General features: G+C 37.3%; 1 protein-coding gene across 1 annotated transcript in view; it reads left to right on the forward strand.

The window, feature by feature from the left end:
- Positions 1–22,249, forward strand: part of NRG3 (neuregulin 3) — a gene marked incomplete at both ends in the record, with an annotated part of 418,654 nt that overhangs the window by 154,461 nt on the left and 241,944 nt on the right. The window contains one exon of the mRNA XM_082309742.1: positions 15,341–15,470. Within this exon, the coding sequence (XP_082165868.1) occupies positions 15,341–15,470 (130 nt within the window). The remainder of the gene's footprint in view (positions 1–15,340; positions 15,471–22,249) is intronic.

The raw sequence follows: 22,249 nt of genomic DNA on the forward strand, positions 1-22,249 counted from the left end.
CCAAGAAGTTTCAAGTATTTTAAACTCCTTCTGTACCAATGTAATAAGCTCAATTGCAGAGGATTTAGCAGAAAAATCTATCTCAGTTATTAGGCAATGACTTAGATTTGAATCGCAGATATTGAACTCATAATTTTGTTTGTGTTAAATCTAAGACCAGAGGGAGATGCATCAAACCTGATTTGAATGTGAGTCAAAGGCCAAGGATTTATGAAATATTTATATTAATCTGTGAAATATTACAAAATAATTGTATAGATGTTGTGATATTAGATATGACCCTTGACATCTCTAGTCAAACTCAGACCTAATCTGGGTTCTGTTGATTGAAGTCTAGTTTCTGAAGCTGTAGTAGCCCACGTGAGAACCTCATTATTTGTCTCTTCCTTACCACAGGTCACTGACATTTTGCTACGTTGAAGCCCTGTGGATTTAAATTATAAAGCTATATGTAATTTACCTAATTACTTGCATTAGAAAATGCTAGCCTATAGCGTTGAGTAGTTTATTGTTGTGTGCTGGTAGTAAGGTCAAGGAGATTTCCAGCATGTGCACTTCTCACAATGCCACACATGGAAAAGTGTTCTCCTTACCTGAGAAGGAGAACAAGAGAAATCTTGCGAGGTAAGCCATACACAGGAACAGAGCAGAACAGAATGAAGGAACTGTTGCAAAGACACTTTACCTTTTCATGCCTATCCCCTTTCTGTTCTGGAAGACTGAATTAAAAGAATCAAGGTGAGAAAATGAGATTAAAAAAATAAAATATAATGTAGGATAAATGGGTTTCTTTATGAAAGGAAATGCTGAGAGTAATGTTAATGTTTCATAGCCTGACTTTGCATGTCTGCACCACAAGGATGTCAAAATGATAAATGCAGTAGTGAATAAATTTCAGATTGCAGGCCTCAGAAATATGCCCAAGCTTAGGATTAAAATTGCATTTCTTATTTCCTTCATTTCTATTCAATGCATTATTTGACTTATTTCAGTTCCTTGGAGAAGAGCATCACACTGCCCATCAAACAAACTACTCATAACTTCTTTATAATTAATATTTTTACATTACAATGTAAAATGTTTCCCCATATAACTAGTATAATCCTTTTATTCCATGAGGTATCTATTCTTTTAGCCTACAGTACTTTGTCAGTGACTATAAGAAGTGATTTATTAAATGTTGAAAACACAGTACTGGATAATTCCTGTACAACTTTAAGGAAATTGTAAATGATCCAGAAGAACTATAAACCATTGAAGCATAGAACAGGCCAGGCTCAAAGGGACCTCAAAAGATCATCTGGTCTAACCTTTCATGGAAAAGGGAGCCTAGATGAGATTATCTAGCAGTCTGTCCAGTCATGTCTTGAAAACGTCCAGTGATGGGGACTCGAACCACATCTCTGGGGAGGTTGTCCCAGTGATTGTTTGTGTGTGTGTGTGTTTCTTTGTTTTTAATTTTCTTCATAATAGCTAGTATGGGGCTATGGGTTGGATTTGTGCTGCAAACAGTGTTGCTAACACAGGGATGTTTTAGTTACTGCTGTGCAGTGCTTACACAGAGTCAAGGCCTCTTCTGCCTCTCACCCCACCCCACCAGCGAGGAAGCTGGGGGAGCACAAGAAGCTGGGAGGGGACACAGCTGGGACAGGTGACCCCAACTGACCAAAGGGATATCCCATACCTTATGATGTCATGCTCAGCAATAAAAGCTGGGGGAAGAAGAAGGAAGGAAGAAGAAGGAAGGGGGGGCTGTTCGGAGTGATGGCATTTTGTCTTCCCAAGTAACCGTTATGCGTGCCCTGCTTTTCTGGAGATGGCTGAACACCTGCCTGCCGATGGGAAGCAGTGAATGAATTCCTTGTTTCGCTTTGATTGTGCGTGTGGCTTTTGCCTTACCTATTAAACTGCCTTTATCTCAACCCACGAGTTTTCTCACTTTTACCCTTGTGATTCTCTTCCCTGTCGCACTGGGGGAGAGTGAGCGAGCAGCTGTGTGGTGCTTATTTGCCAGCTGGGGTTAAACCATGACATATACCAAGATGAAACCTCTCCCACTGCCTCATTTACCTGTTGCCCCTTGTCTTCTCCATGTGGCTCCTTGTGAAGAGAGAGCCTTCATCCTCTTTATAGCTGCCCTTTAAGTACTGGAAAACTGTGACTAGTTCCCCCTGAACCTTTTCTTCTCCAGGGAGAAAAGACTCAACTCCTTCAGTCTTTCTCCATAGGGCAGGTTCTCCAGCCCTTTGATCGTCTTCATGAGCCCTCCTTTGGACCCTCTCCAGTCTGTCCACGTCTTTTTTGAATTGTGGGGACCAGAACTGGACACAGGTCTCCAGGTGCAGCCTGGCAAGCAGTGAGTAGAGTGGGATGATCACATCTCTGTCTCCGCTAGCAATGCCTCTGCGGATGTAGCCCAGGATCTGATTTGCCTTCGTTGCTGCAGCAGGGTGCCACTGACTTATCTTGAGCTTGTTGTCCACCAGGACCCCCTTGCCTTTCAGCAAGGCACACGCATCCTGGCCTGTACTAGGCTCTCAGGTTATGGCGTCCCAGGTGCAGGACTCTGCACTTGTCTTTGGTAAACTTTATGCAGTTCTTTCTCACTCACTCTTCCAGCCTGTCCAGGTCTCTCTCCAAGATGGCTCTCCCTTCTGATGTGTCTACCTCACCACCCAGTTTAGCATCATCATGCTTTCAATCCCACCGCTCACGTCATTTATGATGTTGAGCAGCATGGGGCCTGGTGTCGATGCCTGGGGGACCCCACTTGTGAGAGGCTGCCAGCCTGAGTAAGGCCGCCAATGACCACCCCTGGGGCTTGCCTGTCAGCCGGCTTCCTGCCCGCCTCGCGGGCCACCCGCCCGGCCTGTGTCTGGCCAGTTTGTCTGGGAGGAGGAGGCTGTGGGAAGCAGTGTCCCGCGCTTTGATGAAGTCCAGGTAAACAATACCCACTGCTCTCCCCTTGTTGACTGAACGTGTTACTTTGTTGTAGAAGGGGATCAGGTTTTTATGCATGTTTTGCCCTTGGTAAATGCATGCTGGCTTTTCCCAATCACCTACTTCATGTTTTGGTTTGTAGCAGTTCCTAGGAGGCCTGGCTCCATGACTTTGCCAAGGACTGGAGTAAAACTAATGGGCCTCTATTTTCCTGGGCCCTTTTTGTAGATAGTTATGACATGTACCCTCTTCCAGTCATCAAGCACATCATCTGATCACCAGGACTTTTCAGAGATTATAGACAGTGGCCTTGCAACAATGTCAGCCACTTCTCTTAACACCCTGGGGTGGATTCCCTTCAGGCCCGTAGGTCTGTGTGGGTTGAGGCCTTGCAAGGGGCCGCAGGCCAGCCCTTGCTCCGTGACCGGTGGGTCGACACAGGCGTTGTCGCAGCTACATCGATCCTGTTACCCGCGGTCCAGCTGCGCCAGTAAACACACAGGCAAAGAAGGTATGGAGAACCTCAGCCTTGTCAGCATTGTTAGCGAACCGTTTCCCTGCCCCGTTTAGCCATGAGCCTGTGTTTTCCCTGTGCTTCTGCTTACTCTAAAAATCTATAAAATACTTTGTTTCCAGAAGAACGTATACACAATACTTTTTTTCCAGAAGAACTTTCCTATACTATAGTGTATATAAAAACGTGCAAATACAGATTATTACAGACCTGTGATTGAAAAAGTGTTGATGCTCAGTGAGGACACTTGCCAGTTACCATTAATGATGAGGCCTTCGTTATCAATTTTAGCGTTTCTTTCCTTTAGTAATAGCTGCAGAAGCTAAAGCACCCTACAGCTACTAAACAGCAATATTTACCTTTTTACACTATTGTGTATGCGTTGTGCTGCTTATTTACGTAGACAAAACACAAGCTTTTGGAAAAAATAACCAGTCCTTTCAGGAATGCCCAGTCTTCAGAGCTGAAAGCTTTGCAAGTTGTTTGTGAAAAAGGATGAGTCATATTCTTACATCCATAAGAGAAAAACAAACATGTTTCCTCTGAACTGCTGGTTGTAGTTAATAGTCTGAACAGATTTACCGTTGTGCCACTTCTAATTTCTTAGTAAAATCAGTCATTTCTCAGCAATGTCTGGATAAGTTATGTATAACTTTCCAACAATAATCTCTATATGAAATTGGGCTTTGCAATAAAGATTACTAATAGTGTCACAGCAATGAATATCTTTGTATTACAACATAATGTCTATTCCTTTTATTTTGTATAGCACTTTTATTTTCTGTTTTAACCTTTGTATTTTGTGAATGTTTAGAAGGAATAATTTGTTAAGTCTTTAAAATACAAAGGTGAGTAACTGAATTCTTATCACAGTTTAAGGAATTTGCAGATGGTCCTAATGAGCTGTAAATCACAAAATACTTGTTCCCAGAAGAATTTTCTTACAAGACAGTTATTCTTAGGAATGGAAGATTACTTCAGTGTTGATAATGTTTGCTCTATCGCCATTGAATGCTAACTAATTGTAATTTTCTGTTACTTCACAACAGTACAACCTACCTAGCTGCTAGCTATAACAGGATTACTGTGTAAGGACAAAAAGTACTGGAGAGACCTGATCAGTCAAAAGAGGAGTCATTAATATGAGTGAATGTCTGCTCAAGCAATCATCAATATTAGTTTAACAGATTTTTGAAAGCAGAATTCACACTATGCCCATTGCTGATAACAGTATAACATCCTTTTATACTTTTATAAACCCCCTATGCTCTTCTGAGAAGTGTTTTAGACCTATCTGCAATCTTAAATGTTATATCTCATTTTCTCATCATTTTGGAAAGCTCTTTAAGGGTGTTAAAGTCAGAAAAAATAAAGTGATAATACAAAACAGTTCCCATCCTTTATTTGGCATATATTGAACTTTTAATTTCTACTAAGAAACTCTTAAGGAACTGTTTCATACATTAGTGAAACTTTTTCAGTTGTGTAGCTTTCAGTTTGGTTTGGGTTTTTCTTAAATCAGCTCCAGAGTATTGCCTTATCTATTCTCAGTCTGATAAAAGAAGGCAAAAAAAATTGTGAATGAGAGTGACTATGCAGTGCAACAGGTGGCTCTAAGGGGTCATAGACTTTCTATCCTTGGTGAGTTTAAAAAAATCAGTTGGACATACTACAGCATCCTGACCTTAAAATCAAAGTTAACCGTACTTTGAGTAGGAGGTCTGATGAGATATCTTCCAATTTAAATTATTTATCATTTTGTGGAAAAACATGTGGGCAACAGCTAGGTTTGCAGAAAAATCAGAAGTCATTAATTTTTACTTTTTTTTTGTTACTTTTTTTTTTTTTTTTCTTCTTCTATGAAACTCTCAAGTGGCAGTTATGTGCTTTAGAGTTAGTTGAAGGTTTCTCAGCTGGAGGGGCACAGTTTGATTTGGTGATAGCAGCAGCAGAGCAAGTGATAGGTGTCAGGGTGCAGGCGATGATAAAGGCCAGGTCAGTTAAGGTCCAGGAGCTGAGAAAGTTGGTGTTTGGGATCTTTCAACTAGGAATTCAAGCTGTCACAGAGTTTTATGCATGCATCTCAGCTTTCCTGAGTGATGGAAGCGTGAAGGCAGGCTGGGAAAGGGGCATTAGAAAAGAGTGCCCACCTCCCTCCCGAGACCCACAGAAACTTTTATTCTCCCCTCTGCCCTCACCATGTGTGGAGGAAAAGGGTTGTTTGATATGCTGATAAAAGAGAGAATCTTAATCACATCATCCAAAAGAAAAGAGTAGATGATTTAATTACACTTTCATTTTATGTTGAAATAAATGTAAACTACAGGGTAACTGTTCTTGTTTACCAGGATCTGTCCATTGCACAAATACTTTTCATAGTTACCTATTATGCATTTTTCACATAAAAGTGAAGAGTCTATGGAGTCTAACTAATCTGGTGTAGTGGGTTGACCCTGACTGGGTGCCAGGTCCCCACCAAAGCTGCTCTATCACTCCCCCCCTCAGCTAATGGGAGAGAAACTATTACAAAAGGCTCATGGGTCGAGATAAGGACAGGGAGAGATCACTCAGCAATTACCATCACGGGCAAAAAAGACTTGACTTGAGGAAAAATTAATTTAGTTTATTACCAATCAAATCAGAGTAGGATAATAAGAAATAAAACCAAATCTTAAAAACACCTTCCCCCTACCCCTCCCTTCTTCCCAGGCTTAACTTCACTCCCGATTTCTCTACCTGCTCCCCACCAGTGGCACAGGGGGATGGGGAATAGGGGTTGCAGTCAGTTCATCACACATTGTTTCTGCTGCTTGTTCCTCCTCAGAGGGAGGACTCCTCACACTCTTCCCCTGCTCCAGCATGGAGTCCTCTCTCCACGGGGCCACAGGTCCTGCCAGGAGCCTGCTCCAGCGTGGGCTTCCCGCAGGCTCACAGCCTCCTCCTGGCATCCACCTGCTCCGGTGTGGGGTCCTCCACGGGCTGCAGGTGGATATCTGCTCCACCATGGACCTCCATGGGCTGCAGGGGGACAGCCTGCCTCACCATGGGCTTCACCATGGGCTTCAGGGGAATCTGCTCTGGTGCTTGGAGCACCTCCTCCCCCTCCTCCTTCACTGACCTTGGTGTCTGCAGAGTTGTTCCTCTCATATATTCTCACTCCTCTGTCTGGCTGCAATTGCTCAGGGTTTTGCCCTCCCCCCCCTTAAATATGCTATCCCAGAGGTACTACCACTGTCACTGATTGGCTTGGCCTTGGCCAGCAGCAGGTCCATCTTGGAGCTGGCTGGCATTGGCTCTATTGGACATAGGGGACTCTTCTAGCAGCTTCTCACAGAAGCCACTCCTGTACCCCTCCTGCTACCAAAACCTTGCCACGCAAACCCAGTACACCTGGATTGGTGATTGGAGTTGGTAGAATGAACTGCTGAAGATTTATTGCTGGGTTATGATGCCACTGACCTATAAAGGATAAAGAAACTGGATAGTTGATGTGACTTGTGATGGGAATCAGGTGATGTGGAACAAGACAGAGCTACATGTGGGATCTGCTGGAATTAGGCTACAATTCATTCCAGTGCTGTTACCTCTGAGCTGTAGCACAGGTGGGTGCAGGAGGAACTACCTGCACATACCAGCGTAGGCATCGAGATCCAAGGTTTCTATCATTATCTTTCTCTCCCCTGGCTCTTGCACCTAAGCTCCCACTCCCACACTGTGCTTCACAGGCAGGAGGAGAGAGAAGACAGCTGTGATCTAAGAAAGAAAAACATTTGGAAGACTGTTAATTGGGGTTTTTTTACTACATGTAATAATAATTGTAACACTACTTTTATACTCCTCCTGTAGCAATATTGAGTTATTTAGGTCATTGCACTTCTCTTGTGTTTTCTTTTCTTATATTTCCTTCTTCTCTATTTCCTCTTACATTTCCTTTTCTTTACATTTCCAAATATATCAGATTTGAAAGTGGAAAGTTCTGAAACTCTTCACTTTAACTTATTTACAAGGAACTCCAACCAAATCCAGTTAAAGTAACAGTCCTCCCGAGGCAATGAGATTTGAATCCTCCTGAGATCACTTGAAGCTGAGCATGAAAAATAAAGGAAAATGATTTTGATTTGTTTAAGGAAACTTTATTTTTATTACTATTTTTGATAAATAATGATTAATCATTGCTCCAAACTAACATTTTCTTCAGTAGCCAAACTGAGCCAAAAATGTTTCATCATTAACTTCCTGATGCACTCTACTTTAGATTTGATACACTAGGTTTTGTTTGAAATTTTTTTTCATTGCAGAGCACTGGTGGTTGCAGACATCACAGCTGTAGTGTGTTATGCTTGCTTTCTTCTAGCATCTTTTAATCTATGCAGAATTGTTCTGGTCCTCCCCCCTGCTCCTCCCCCCAAGTTTTGATTGCACTCCCGGAAGTCTCTCCCACTTACTATTTTGCTTTTGTGCTGCAAAGTCACTTAATTTAACTGTATTTCAGTTTCTCCGTCTATTGGAGGCTTTTTCCCCTTTTGGTGCAATGATGCCATCCAATCTCAAGGGCTTTTGGTGACTCCAGTAATGTCAGTATATTGAGATGGGAGGGACTGCTAGGGGTCAAAGGGGAGAGAAGCCCTGGTGGGGGTGGTGGGTCCACTTTTGGCACAATCTTGAGTGCACTGCTCTTTCACTGAATTCCTCTATAAATTTCTTTTAGGTCAATTAATGAGTTGTTCTACCAAAGGACACCTGAATACATGTCTGATTGGCAGAAGCACTCTGCACCTAGAGTGCCCATCACAACTGTCATGACTCAATTTTCAAAATAACTCTTCACATTGAATGCTAAAACCTTTTAAGAGTTTTAGTCACTCCTGTTTCTTTGGCTCCTAGATGTTGAACTTCTGAAAATCCCTGGCCTTTTGTGTCTCATGGGGCTCTCTCCTGAGTCATCTCCCATTTGTTCAGCTTTCACTGATTTCAGTTTGAGCTGTACAGGAGAAAGCAGCCTCTGATGTGCAATTCTGCATATATATATAGATGAAATTCATTTGTATTCAGGGTTCGGTACTTAAGTTCTGGCAGATGTGATCAGATAATACATTCTGAATTGATGCTGGCTTTATTTGCTTTTCTGCTTTTGAGTTTCAGTTTCAAGATACGATTAGGTGAGCATTTTTTTGTACATTGTTTTTAGAAATAGTGGTTGCTTGGTTTGGTTTTTTTAAGTTGTGAAAGCAAAGACATACTTTAATATGTAAGAGTTTTTCAGCAAGCAACAGTTCTCTAATAGCACATGATATTTTGCTAATAATGCACTAGTAGCTTGAAAATCCTTTAATATATTTTTCAAGATATGGAGTAGTACTTGTGTATTGTGATTTCAAACTGATAAAGCATTTGGAAAATGTGAACAACACATCTCTGGAACAAGGTCACACTTTAAGAATTAATTTTGGAGTTACTGACAGGGAGTGTGTGCTGATTTTTGGAGAGATGACTGTCTCTAATTTCTTGTACGTTTCTGGAGTTTGAGCTGTTGCTTCTGTGCAGTTGTAGATGTGGTGCTGTGTTCTGGTGATACGGGGAGAAAAGCAGTCTGTTCAAGGATGTGGTTGTTTGTACCCACAGAGAAATGTTTCACAGGAATGTGCTTGTTGAGTTAACATCACATGAGCTTTCTTATATAATCCTCTCAATTAAATACAAAGGAAAACATTTGAACCGTCTCTCACTCATAACAATTTCAGCTACCTCCACCATCTGGCTGGGAAGCCAACTAGTGTAAATGACAATGTTTTGATGCATCTGCTGCTTTATCAGTTTGGTGCTAAATTATACTCATTTGTTCATTTGAATCTGAAGGATAATAGAAAAACTCCAAGTATTCCTGTATCTATAGCAGAATTTTGCTTTATATCATGATGTAATCAAAGCCTTTAAAGTGTTATTGGATTAAATAAAATTTTGTCTGGCAGAAAATGGCTAAGGGGTTGCTGCTTGAATAATCAGCATTCAGAACTCGATTGCTAGTTAATACAAAACTGTCTCTGTAAATGCAAAAAAATATTTTTCATATTTTCATTAAGTTTTTTGTTTTAATCATAGATAAATGCATGTGAACAGTTCAAGTAAGTTTAGAACAGGAACCCTGTTACTATTAAAAAAAAAAAGTTTTAATTTCTAGATATCTTTAGGTTTTTGCTCATAATTTAGTACTAAAACTTTTAAATTCAATTATCCCAGCAGTCTTCCATGGCTAACATCAACTAGAGTTCAGTTAGCACTGACAAAGGAAGATCTCTGCTTTGCATTAAAAATGAGTATGTCTTGAATGTTTATTTTACAAACATTGACAACTTAAGAAAGAGTTACCATCAGCTAAGGCTAAATGATAACAAACATTTGCAAGCAATATTTAAATTTTCCAATCCTTCTTCCTTAATGAATATCTTGTTAGGGCTTGGTATCTTCTCCCTCTACCCACATTTTGTTTACTTCTGAAAGCACAGGAATAAAAATTTTAGGTTATATGTTTTTTAAGATTCAGGGTATTATGAGTAAACAAAGTAATATATAAGCTATTCTGTGTGTAATTTTCATTTTTTGCAAGACCCTTTCTAGTAGGGCTAGAAATAATTCTAAAATATCAGGAGAGAACTACATGACCCTATAAGAACTGCAGGGAACCCTGGTTATACTGAGTCTTCGTAAATATTTTGCCATTGACTTCACTGAACAAAAAATTTAACTCCCTATATGCTGTTAAATGACCTTTTATGTTAACTTTTTTCTAGAATGCAATAGTGATATAAAAATATATTGTAAAAAATGTTGGGCCTTTTTGAGAAGAGGTGGGATTTTTGGTAACTGGAGTTGCATTGTCAGAGGAAGTCCAGCTGTTTGTAATTGGCTTACTTTTTTGTAGTGCATTTGAAAATGGGATCAGTGATTTAAAATAAGCATCTCACTTTTTTGGTGCCTCAGTAAGTCAATGGTTCTCAGAGAAATGATCAGTTATAAACTGATAGATAAAGGAAAAGCTAATTTGCATGTTGATACTAAATCTATAAAGCTGGTAATACACAATGGTAGTCAAAATATGCCGTATTTTTAAAGAATCTTTCAGTGTGTAAGCTCTGGCATTAAACCAAATATGATGTCTTAAATATTCCTCCTTGGTAATGCAATAAGTAGCTGTCATACCTGTGTTAATAAGTGAATGTTACTATGTAGCTACAAAATTTGGATGCCCAGTAGTGATTTCAGAAAAATTAAGCAGGATCTTTTTCTCTCTTGTTCTCCTACATCATTTTTTTCACTCTCCCAACAGCACCTAAGGCTGTCTATCTGGAAAAAATATTTACAATGAGGTGCATGCAGTGTGGGTATAATTTAAAGCCAGCATAGATAACTTTTTTTTGTTTGAGATGTATCCAGTAAAATCTGTTTCTAAAGGCAGAATGCTGCGAGACATGTGATGGGTGGGAATGGTTGCTGCTGCAGTCTGCACAGAAGCAGCTGCCACGAATGCCACTGTTTCCCAGGATATTTTAAATTTTGCATTCTCTGTTTTCCTGCATTTGTCCTTTGCAATTACAGATTTATTAGTGTCAGAGCATAGTACTGGAAACAATGAATCTGGTAGCCTTGAAAGAGGAGATAGTATTTGTAGTATCCATATTATGCCTTGAAGATCATTCAATAAATTATCTATAATGAGCCACCCTGTGCTGGTATAAACATGATGAAATAGATTAACGAGACAAGAATACAAAGTCACTAACACTTCTTTAGACCAAGCTTTAGACCTTAACAAAATAAAATAACATCGGAAAACTTCCTACTGAATTTTTTTCAATGTTCCCAAATGACTGCATTCTTTTTAACCAACTCCATGGTTCTAAATAAAAGATCTTGAAGCCTTTCTTTGAAATGTGAACTGAATTCTTGCTCATTTGATTAAACAGTGATATCTGAGATTTGGCAATGGTATATCCATTTTTGGAGTATGGAAATCATGCATAAAGCTTTGCTGATAAAATGAGGCAAGAAAAATAGAGCAAAAGTGCCTAGAAATTCTTTATTCCAATTTAGTTGGAAAGATTCCAGCAGAAATCAATAGCCCCTGTTGCTTTTGCATGAAACACCTGGACACTTGGTAATTCAAAAAAAAAAAAGAAAAAAAAAAAAAAAGGAAGACCTTGAGGGATTATGGATTGTTGCCATTTATGTACTGAATTCAAGGACACCTGAATGCTTAACAGAAGTTCCCTTTTGTTACCTATAAACATTTGGGTTTGTTACCCACATTCAAAGACCAGAAATAAATTAAGGGGCTGTACTAGTAATTTTGAGAATGCCTAGTTTTTATCAATTATTTAAAAAAAAAAAAAAAAAATCGAACTTCACAATAGAATGGTGGATACTTAACAGGCTTCTGAAGCTATGAAGGACAATTCCACAATCAAAAAGTCAATTTGGTTAGGAGTCAAAAAAAAAAGGGGGGGGGGGGGGAGGGAGGGCAAATAAGACAATAGAAATTATTATTATTATAGAAAAAGATTCAGGAAAACTACATAGACTTTACAGCGTTTTCTGTTTTGTTCTTTCTGTAGTTCTGTTTAGAACAAGTTTTTTTGGTTTGGGGTTTTGTTTTTTTCCAATATTTAATGAAGCTGTAAGAGAGCTTGTTTCATCATGAGTGCAACATGAAGTAACAGCAGGATTGTAGCCTTTCAGAAAACTCATGTATCCTGTATGTTAGTATATCCAGCAGAAAATACCAAACAGCTCTAGGGATATCTAGGATATCAATTAGTAGCACAGCTTTTGGATGTTAGTGAATGAACTTTGTAGCTAAGACATCTGATCTTCTCAGACCAGGGATCAACTGTACAGAGACAGGTGTTTCCACGTCCATCAACCTGGTTCGACTTGCACAAATATTTGCAAAACAGAAAAGACTATAACTTAAAACTGACTTTTAATGAGACTATTCATTTTAAAAAAGAAAGAAAAAAGTTACAAATTATTGTGTACTTTTCAACATAAGGAGTGCTTTCTAAGGCTGTCATAAGAAGCTGTCAGCATTGTTTTTACCTACAACTGTTGTGCTTAATTTGAAGACCAGAGACAGAACTCAAAACAATGTAAGAAGAGCTTGAAATCATGTACAAATAGAGAAAATGAAGTATCACAACTTATACCTCTTTATAAATAAAAAACCTGGGGCTTTGAGAGGGGCGTTTTGACTCCAGCCCTGCATCGCTCTGCATGGGCAGACCACCACGTTGTTCCTCTGGAAGTGTCAGAAACTCCAGTTCTGGAAGGCTGGCTTGTTGCCATGGCTGACCATAGTTTGTTAACAATTTATATCAGTAGAGAAGTCAAATTACTTGTGTAATTTCCATTAATACTCAAATTAAGCTATACTGTGGCTGTAACTTGAGTGGCACTTTTGCCAATATAAAATGTAATGTGCTCAGTCTGAGCTCTGCTCTGACACTGCTGAATTGGCAAAAGTGTCTGCTTTGGACTTGATTTAATCTTGAATAATATTGAACGGAGAAATGATTAAAATAAAACAGAAAAAAAAAACCCTCTGAAGAATATATTTAATCTAAAACTTTAAATGCTGACCTTGACAAGGTATTTTTGAGTTAATTACGGTAGAAGAGGAGTATTTACTTTAAACACTGTGCTCTGAGAATTCAGTGTGTCACTGCCTCAAAGACAGGCTTTGTGAAACTGCATATTTCCTTAGTTTTGCTCTTGTCCTTTGGGGACATCTCAGATTACTTTGGTCTATGTAATGTGACTACCTTCGTGAAGGTATTTGCACGGATTGTTTCTTCAGAGAAGGCTGTCAAATATAAGCGTTCTGTTCTCTAAAGCTATATCCAGTTAGTTGCTGCTCATCAAGCAGTTTTAGTTACCTTTTGTAATTATCGCAAGTGCTTTCAAATAATATTATTTTCAGTTTTTCTTGTTTAAAAGGGATAGAAATATCATATCTGATTACTGTTGTTTGTATTTATTTTTTGCCTAAGCAAATTTTACATGGCCATTTAAGTGCTCTTGTATAAAATTGACCTTAAAAGGTAACTGGGCTACCTTTTTTTTTTTTTCCTACCTGAAGATATTTTTGTTACATAAAACCTGATAATTTTTGAAATATCAACAATGATGTGCTAGTCACTGTTTGCATTTACAAACATCTTATATTGTGTCCAAAATTCAATTTGATACATTTCATTTCAGGATTTGTTTGCAATCATTAAAGACATAGTAGTTTTTATATAGCCTGCACCTTTTTCGTAAGTGCTGCTATTGGGGAAAGTGGCAGGAGCTTTCATTCTGAATCTACAAAAACATTTGAAGGGAGACTGTTGGAGTTTATTCCCAGGACTTTTTTCTCTCCACTGAAAACTTTGAACTAAAATATTTACTCTCTGGGGGGGGGGGGGAAGTGTATACAAAGATTAGGATGTGGATTTTCTTATTCTTTTCAAACGTACTTTATTAATTTTCCTTTACTTAGTCTGGATAACAAGGAAAACTTGTTAGCGCTATTTTATTTAAAATGCACTAAGAATGAAAAAAGTTACTTTGAAATATTTTTTGAATGATCTGAATTTTCTTGCAGAACTATACTTACAGGTATCTCGTATGTCAGTGTTTCGGTTTTCAACTTTGGTATTAGCTTGGCAGATATTTACTTTGTATCGAGTTACAAGCAAAAAGCAACTTAATGTGCTTATATGATTTTGAGTTTGCAAAGTTCCATGTGCATTGAGCGCAGCTTCATTCGTTTGACAGCCAGCAAGAGAATATTTTGTGATAGTCTGTATGGTATATAATGAAATGTTCTCTTATAATTTTTATATATGTTAGTATAATAGTAGTATTAGTCCTTGTCCCCGGAAAGTTAGTAGGAATTTTAACTTTGAGAATTAAGACTGTATATGAAGATTGAGTCATGGCTCTATGGAAATCATTGTCTACTTTGAAAATCATACTTCATTAGAAGAATCCTTATCTTAGTGAAGAAAATTAAAGTACCTGTCAGACATCTTCCTCTGAAAATGTCACTTTATTGTTGTTTAATCCAACTGGATTGCAAAAGTCGGCGATATATTAGAAGACAGGAATGATAGCTCACCCTGACATACTGTCAGCCTATTCTAAATCTCAGTGCCTACTACATATTCCAAAGTTACAGCCAACAGTCCAAGCTGTAATCAATTTTTTAACTGTGTTGCGGGGATGTTCGGACAGACCTATAGAAACCTACAGATAATGTACCTGAAATGAAACAACCTATGGTGCATTGCTTGTGTTTTAAGTTCTGGGCCAGTTTTTGTGACTGGTGAACCAAATTAGCATTATCCTTAGCGTTTTGGCTTTGGTTTTTCTTTCACTGTTGTGGGTTTTATGGTTTTTTGTTGGCTTTTTTTTCCAGATTGTTACTATATGAACTACTTTTGCTCATTTTTCATGAAAAAACTTGTGTATTTTATTTAAAACCATATTTCAGTGTATTCTTATGGTTAAAGAATACAAAATAGGCCTGTTTACATTTTAAAAGGGATACTTTGGAAATTGGAGGTGGTCGAAATTATACTCAACTTTGCTGCAGTCTAGTTTTTTTTTCTGATAATGTTTCCAAATATAAGATTCCTTTTGTGAATCTCTTTAAGAAGCTTGATTGCAAATAATATTGCAGTCACATTGAAGTTTGCTTGCCCTGTGCTTTTGGTTTCTGTTAATTAGTCTGTCTTGATCAGTTGATGTTACTGAGACCAATTTGATCAAATTTATTTAACGTATACTTTAAGAACATTCAGTATTTAGCCTTACAGCATTTCTTTCCTTTTTTTGTTTTCTCCATAGATACTACAACGTATTCCACCGAGCGATCTGAGCACTTTAAGCCATGCAAAGACAAGGATCTTGCATATTGTCTCAATGAAGGGGAATGCTTTGTGATTGAAACCTTAACAGGATCACATAAACACTGCCGGTAAGTTGTTTGCGAAGAAGTTGCAAAAGAAGTCTTCTGTCCAAGGGAGACAGCATTAGAAAAAAAAAAATTCAGACTTAGAATGTTATAAAGCAATGGAATTTGGCCTCCAATTTGGTTGCATCCCTCACAGTTGATGTTTGTTTTGTTTTGTTTTTTACTAGTCTAATATTTATAAATACAAATAAGGAAATACAAAAAGCAACACTTTGACTGCTTTTATAGATAAGAAAAATCTTCAATATTCTATTTTTTAATCCTATAAGCAAGTAAGGGTTAATGTTTTGTTTTGGTTTTTTACATATTAAAGTCTTCTATTCCTCTATATAGCGGAAGTACCAGAAGTGTTCCTTCATTTTGAGTACTCAGAGTAGAGCTTTGACAATGTGTGTATGCACTGTTCATTGAGAGAGAGGAAGAGTTCAGTTAGTAGTTTTAAGATTTAGTGACTGAAAGACTGAAAGCTTAATAACTGAAAGAGAAAACAGACGACTGTAATAGCTATCTGATCCTGCTTTATAGCTGTTGTACAGTTTTATGCTCCTGAACATCTGTTAATATCTATGACCATTGAATGTATTTAAAATAATATCAGAAAAGACAACCAGATCACCAAATACAATTATTCTAGATGTAGTGATCAGTAAAAGGCAGTGATATGCAGAAGGAATACTGTAATGTCTTCATAAAGATGAGAATAAAATAAATTCTGAACTATTCAAACAACCTTTTAAATAGAAGTGGTCCAAAATGAAAACCTGTACTTGTCATGTTTGAAGTTACTCCTTAGATATTGTATTTGGCATACAGAAAGTATATCTAAGACACTTACATGCCCAGATTCCAAACTGAGCATCTAAATATGTAGATATCCCTAATATAAATAATGAAAAACACCTAAGATACTCAGAAGCTTTCCTGAATGATTTGGGATTTAAGCTGCTAAATCCCACTGAAAGTAGAAAAAAAAAAAAAAAGTCACAAAATCATATGTTCCTGGTTTGAAACTGGAAATTTATGGGTTTAAAGATTGATGCAAGTCTGCTTATCATTGGAAGAATATTCCTAAGATTTTTATTTTTTATTTTATATATTCTGCTGGTAATTTTTTCCCATTCAGTTTTATATGCTTCAGTGACCATTCATTTCCCCTCTTTATTTTATGTTTTCTTATGGAATGCTTCTTAAATTAAATATTATGAGTTGTTAATCATGGGAAAATGATGACTTTTTCAAGTGATGACTTTTCAACTTCCATCATAAAACTTTACAGGCTTTTTTTTTTTTTTTTTCTCAAAGCAGGTGTATGATTTTCAGTCTTTCTTAGAAGTGTCATGAGCCATTAACACGGGAATTATATCACTCAAATATTTAAGCATTTTTCATTGTCAGAATATTCAAACTGGACAAAACTGATACAAATTAATAGCAGGAAGAAACGGATATATAGAAGAATTTTTAATTAGGCTGGTAAGACCATTTTAGTAAACGGTATGGATTAAACTTTTCAATATCTCCAGGAATATATCTCATAAGAGAGCTGTCTTTGTTTGTTTGTTTGACTTTCAGGATCTTCCCTGTTGTCTACCTTTGCCAGAATCTTGTTTATTTGCTGTGATTCTAATGCCACAGTCTGACTAGTGGTTAGAAGCTTTTCCGTCCAAGCTTTTCCCCTTAACTGAACAAGCCAGAGTGTTGAGTTTTCGTTCTTTCCAGCAGAGTGAAATTTTTTCATCACCGTCTCTTGTGTTATTCTTCTATAAGGAAATACGGGTATCATTTGTGAATCTGTTAGCTCCTGTGTGTAACAGATTTGCATTGCTTGTACAAGTTTCAGGCATTGACACATTCTCTGGGAATTAAACATCTGCTTATTTCAGTGGGTGCTTTGAGGTGTGCAACACAAAAAGACATGTATAAGGCAATAAAAATTCACATAGCAAGAGAAGACACATTTTAAAATTTAAAAGGTGATTAAACTAGTTATGCTTTGTTTAATTCTGTAAGGACCTTCAACACTGCAAGCAGCAGCTTGTTCAGAATCACTGTTATGATACTGGTATGTATGTCATTAATGAAGAGAAACCTTTTAATTTGACCTTCAACTTCTGTATCTCTACCTTGCTAACAGACTATATGTCTCTTTGTCGGGGCCAGTACTATAGTGATGGGTATGGGATGGGTGGGATGCAGGTGTTTTTCTATCTGTAGCCTAGAACCGTGCTCTGAAATAGCAGCTACAATGTACACATATAGGAAAATACAATATTGATGTACAATATTGATGTCTTCTAACTAGAAAAAAAGTAATTTTCCCTGAGAATGAAAGGGTTATGGAATTCCCATTGCAATTAAAAGAATCATTTGAATACAGAATTATGAAGACTTAGAGAGTGAAACGATACTTTGTTCTTAGAATCAAGCTGCATTGTGATTTCTCATTGGGAGTTTGATTTTGCATCTGTTCTGGGAACAGAGCAACAATTTACTGAAATGGGAATTTGCCATGTGGAACAGCTGCAGATAGAAGACCTTGATTTAGCAAAAAACTTTTGCCCCACTTTGTCGGGTTTAAAGAGCATTAGTAGATTATATGCTTAAGAGTTGTGCAGTTGTTTTTGTGTGTAGGTGTTTAAGGACAAATATGCTAATGATTGTTAAAGAAAAAAAAAAAAAGAGATTTGATAGCAATTATTAAATATTTGAGTTACATCCTGGACCTCTTCTCTATCCTCATGAACCGTACTGTCAATGCAAACAGTCTCAACTGGCAGTTCTCCAGCACCTTTCAGAGTTCACAAAATTCATCATGCCTTGTTGGACAATAGGAGGAGATGAGCACATGTTGAACTCCAGCAGTCAGTAATGACATTGGCAGCTGGATGTTGTAGAGCACTGGCTCTATAACTTTTCTGTTTTGTGAGATACCTGCCTTATCTAGTTTGAACCTGTAATTGTGGAGAGCGGGACTAGCATGGACCCTTGGTAAAGGGCAAGGGGGAGACCATGTTGCAGGAGACCACTGGGAATACAGTAAATGAGGAGGTCTACAGAAGCCCTGCTTGTGCATCTTCCATTCTTATCCACCTACAGGGGAGGTATCCTGAAGTCATGGGATTTTTTTTTAGCTTAGCTGACAACTGGAAGAAAAAAGTATAGGAATGGTTATAGTTTCAAATTCTATAATTCCATTTTTGTTTGAACCTCTACATTTTACTGTCTCTTGGTGAAAGTTTGCCTGGGGATGTAAACTGGCAGAGTTCTCCCGCGTGGTTAAGTAACAAACAAGATACACTGGATGTTGTTTGTGCTATTTTAAAGGTGTGACTTCAGTATTTATTTTTGTGAATGGTTTAACATGAGTTAATTTTAAGGATAGGGTAGGTCAACAGTAGGGAAACTTCGTATTTAGCTTCTCCATATGCTGAATTTTTTTCCCTGTTGCCTTCTTGAGAATTTAAGCTGAATGGTGAGGGTGCTTTTATTTGTTATTTACACAAAACAAATCAAATACATAGTCAACATTGACACATGGGCATTTAACTGGGTATTACATAATGCAGGCTTTAAACAAAGAAGTTTAGGTTTTGTCTGTACAATTTTATTTCAAAGACCGTATCTCAAGCCACTCTGGGTTTTTGGGGTTGGGGTTTTTTTTTTTTTTGGCATGAATCCTACATTATTTTTTTCTTTCTAGTCCCTTCATTTTCTTTTGATTACCCATTTAGGACTGGAAAACACTGGATGAATGAGTGGCTAAAACTTTTGAGGGGAGAAGAGGATTGCACTGTTAAATTTCTCTTCTGAAAGAAGCCGTTAAGACTATTGCGTACTCACTGGAAATCTTGGCATTGGCAATGAACTCCAATGTACTCCATATAGATTTCAGTACATTTCATGAGATATTCCTTCTCTCCTTCATGAAGCAAGAACTATAAAACCTAAATGAGTTTTCTAACAACAGAGAGTGAAAGAATAGATTCACAAATGCACAGTAAACAAAACATCATTCCCAGTTAACCAAATTACAGCAGGTTGTATGTAGGCATCCAAAGAGCACTACTGTCGTTACTGTCCCAGAGTTTTCAGATTTCATAGGACAGTCTACTTTTGATGTATCCATCTTGTCCTGATGAATTTTGAGCTTGGTGAGCTTGCTTATTTTTATGCATAAAAATTTCCATTTTTACATTTAGTAGATTAAAAAATGATACCAGCGTTGCTAAGCTTTGTTTAAAATCTGTCATGAGACCAGAAGGTTGAATTCCCTTTTTAATTAAAGTCCAATTTGGATAAATTTTTATATACTGTCAGGTTTTATTGTGAGTCTTCTGCATAGTAGTAACTGTAAACCAGGCATAGCCCCTTGCTGTCAGTAAAAGCAGTAGAAAGGGATCAAACAGATTGGACTTCAGAACAGCTCTGAGCATGGCATATGATATGTGGACTTAACCATAAGTTAAAAATCGAAAAAGATAAGAATATAATTTCCCTGTTTTAGTTAGTGGCTTGTTATCTAGGCTTTTGCAGTCTGACCTAGGTGTTTTAAAATACCAGCTACTCCATTTTGTGTATTCCCTCCATCTTGTATTACAGTGACACTTTTCCAGAGCACTTCCAATGTGTAAGTAAAGCAAACCCAGAAAATTATTTGCTATTGAATAGTATTGAATAAATAAAACATTTCATTGATGTGACAATATTATGAGGTTAGTTTCATCAAAAATAATCCATTGCATTAAGCTGACAACGTAACATACAGCTACAAGAATTTAAAGGAAGAAGAAAGCTGTGCTTAAAATTTAGGATATTCTCCATGTCAAGGGCAATCAACAGACCTCCTGTTGTGAAAATTAGTATTGGCTTATGAGGATAGCGGTATCACATATCTAGATTATATTTGCATAGTTGCACACATCATTAGCTGGAAATGCTGCCATTTTTACTTTCATGTTTACTTTAGAAAAGCTGAGGTGAACTTGAAATACCACATTAGGTAGCTCCAAGCTGTTGTTAAGCAACTATATTTCAATATAGATATTACATCGCATTATTATTACATCACCTGCTTATTCAGCAGTGCTTTTACAACTCGTGGTTGCCTTCAGCAACACGGTTGTTTCTGTTAGCTGAAATGAAATAGCCTGTGTGCCTAAAGCATTATGACTGCGATACTTTTTCAAAACTCAGGCCTGTAAGAAGTTGGGAAGCAGAAATTCTGGCCAAGAAGTCTGTGACATGGACTACGCATCTCAAGGGTAGAATCGGCTTGGCTATATTCATATACTCAAGACAGTGTTACTAAACAACAAATAAGTAAAAGCCTTTATTTCTTTAAGTAATATTAATAACAAATCTGCAATTTGACTACTTTTCCCTTTTTTTGTGGAAAACTTCATGCTTTTCTTGTCTAATTTTAGATATTTCTTTTCCTTCATACAAAAAAAACCCAAACAAAAACCACCCCCAAAAACCAAACCAATTCTGTGCATTCTCTTTCAAGCTCCTGGCCCTTGAAATTACAGGAAAAGGTTGCATGGCTTTGCTGTCACATACCTGTTTTATCCTTTTAAACCTTTTTAGATATGAACCGTGAAGAAAAATGGTTTCTAAACCTCAAAATGAGATGATGTAAAGCCCAAGAAATCTGTAGGACTTGTACTTGTTACCTAGGTATCTTAACTTTTTTGGCATTGCCTAATCTTACATGATTTTTACCATTTGGTCTGAAATTTTCTGTAATCAAGACATAAGATTTGAGCTCATTTAATTAGAATCAGTTAATCAGAATCAAACCTAAATTGTTTTGTCCAAATACTAAACTTCACCTGCATAAAAGCAGTACTTTCTCAGTTATTCATACTCTTTTCCTAATAGTCCTCTAAAATGAAAACCCTTCAAGTCTGATATTATGGTATAAGAATTCGATAAATAACAAACAGTTTTTAAATTTAAAGATTGAGTCTTTTAGCATCCTCCCCTGGTGAAATAGTGCAAGAACATATCATGTGATATGTACACTAAACCCGGCTGTATTCAATAACACCTGATTCATGCTTTCATAATTTAACATTCAGAAGATAGAGGCTCTTGAGAAAGCTTCTTGTCAAAGTACTTTAATTATTGATTAATTTTCACAATCTCAACAATCCATTTTACATTGGTTTTTATTTACAGATTTTCCCCTAGATTACTACGTTTAGCAGATACTTACCTTCTTCAATCTTCTGTAACTTCTGCAGTAGAAAATACTTTCAGCTTGAAAAAAAAATAAATATGCAAATTAAAAAGTCTTATGAAGTTCAATTACTTTCAAATATCAGCAAAACTGAGTTTTTAATGCAGCAATGTAGCAGTCTGTATTTCAAACATCATGACAGACGTTTCCCTTGATGTGTTTACAAAAATTCACCCTTCAGCACATGCTTAAGTTTTTGAGTACTGCAATAAATTGGTGTTTATTACTGTTGTTGCTGTTCACGTAGTATCATTCCTTAAAGCAGCTCTATGCACCAGAGAAGTCACTGGCAAAACATCTATTATCCATTTATCCCTCTTAAACATTTTGTGAAAACAAGTTTGTATTAGTCTTATTATTTGAGCGAGGATAAATTAATTTCATGGTAAAAAGAAATACAGAATAAAATAAAGCTTTGTATTCACTAATAGTTTTAAGTTTCTATTGAGATGCTATAGTCTGTATTCATAGTATTTCAGATTTTATTTGCTTTCTGCTGACCACCTTAAACAGGCCAGATTTTCTAATGAGCTCCCTTTGA

This window comes from Platalea leucorodia, assembly GCF_965183815.1.
Source record: "Platalea leucorodia genome assembly, chromosome: 4".
Taxonomy (NCBI): Eukaryota; Metazoa; Chordata; class Aves; order Pelecaniformes; family Threskiornithidae; genus Platalea; species Platalea leucorodia.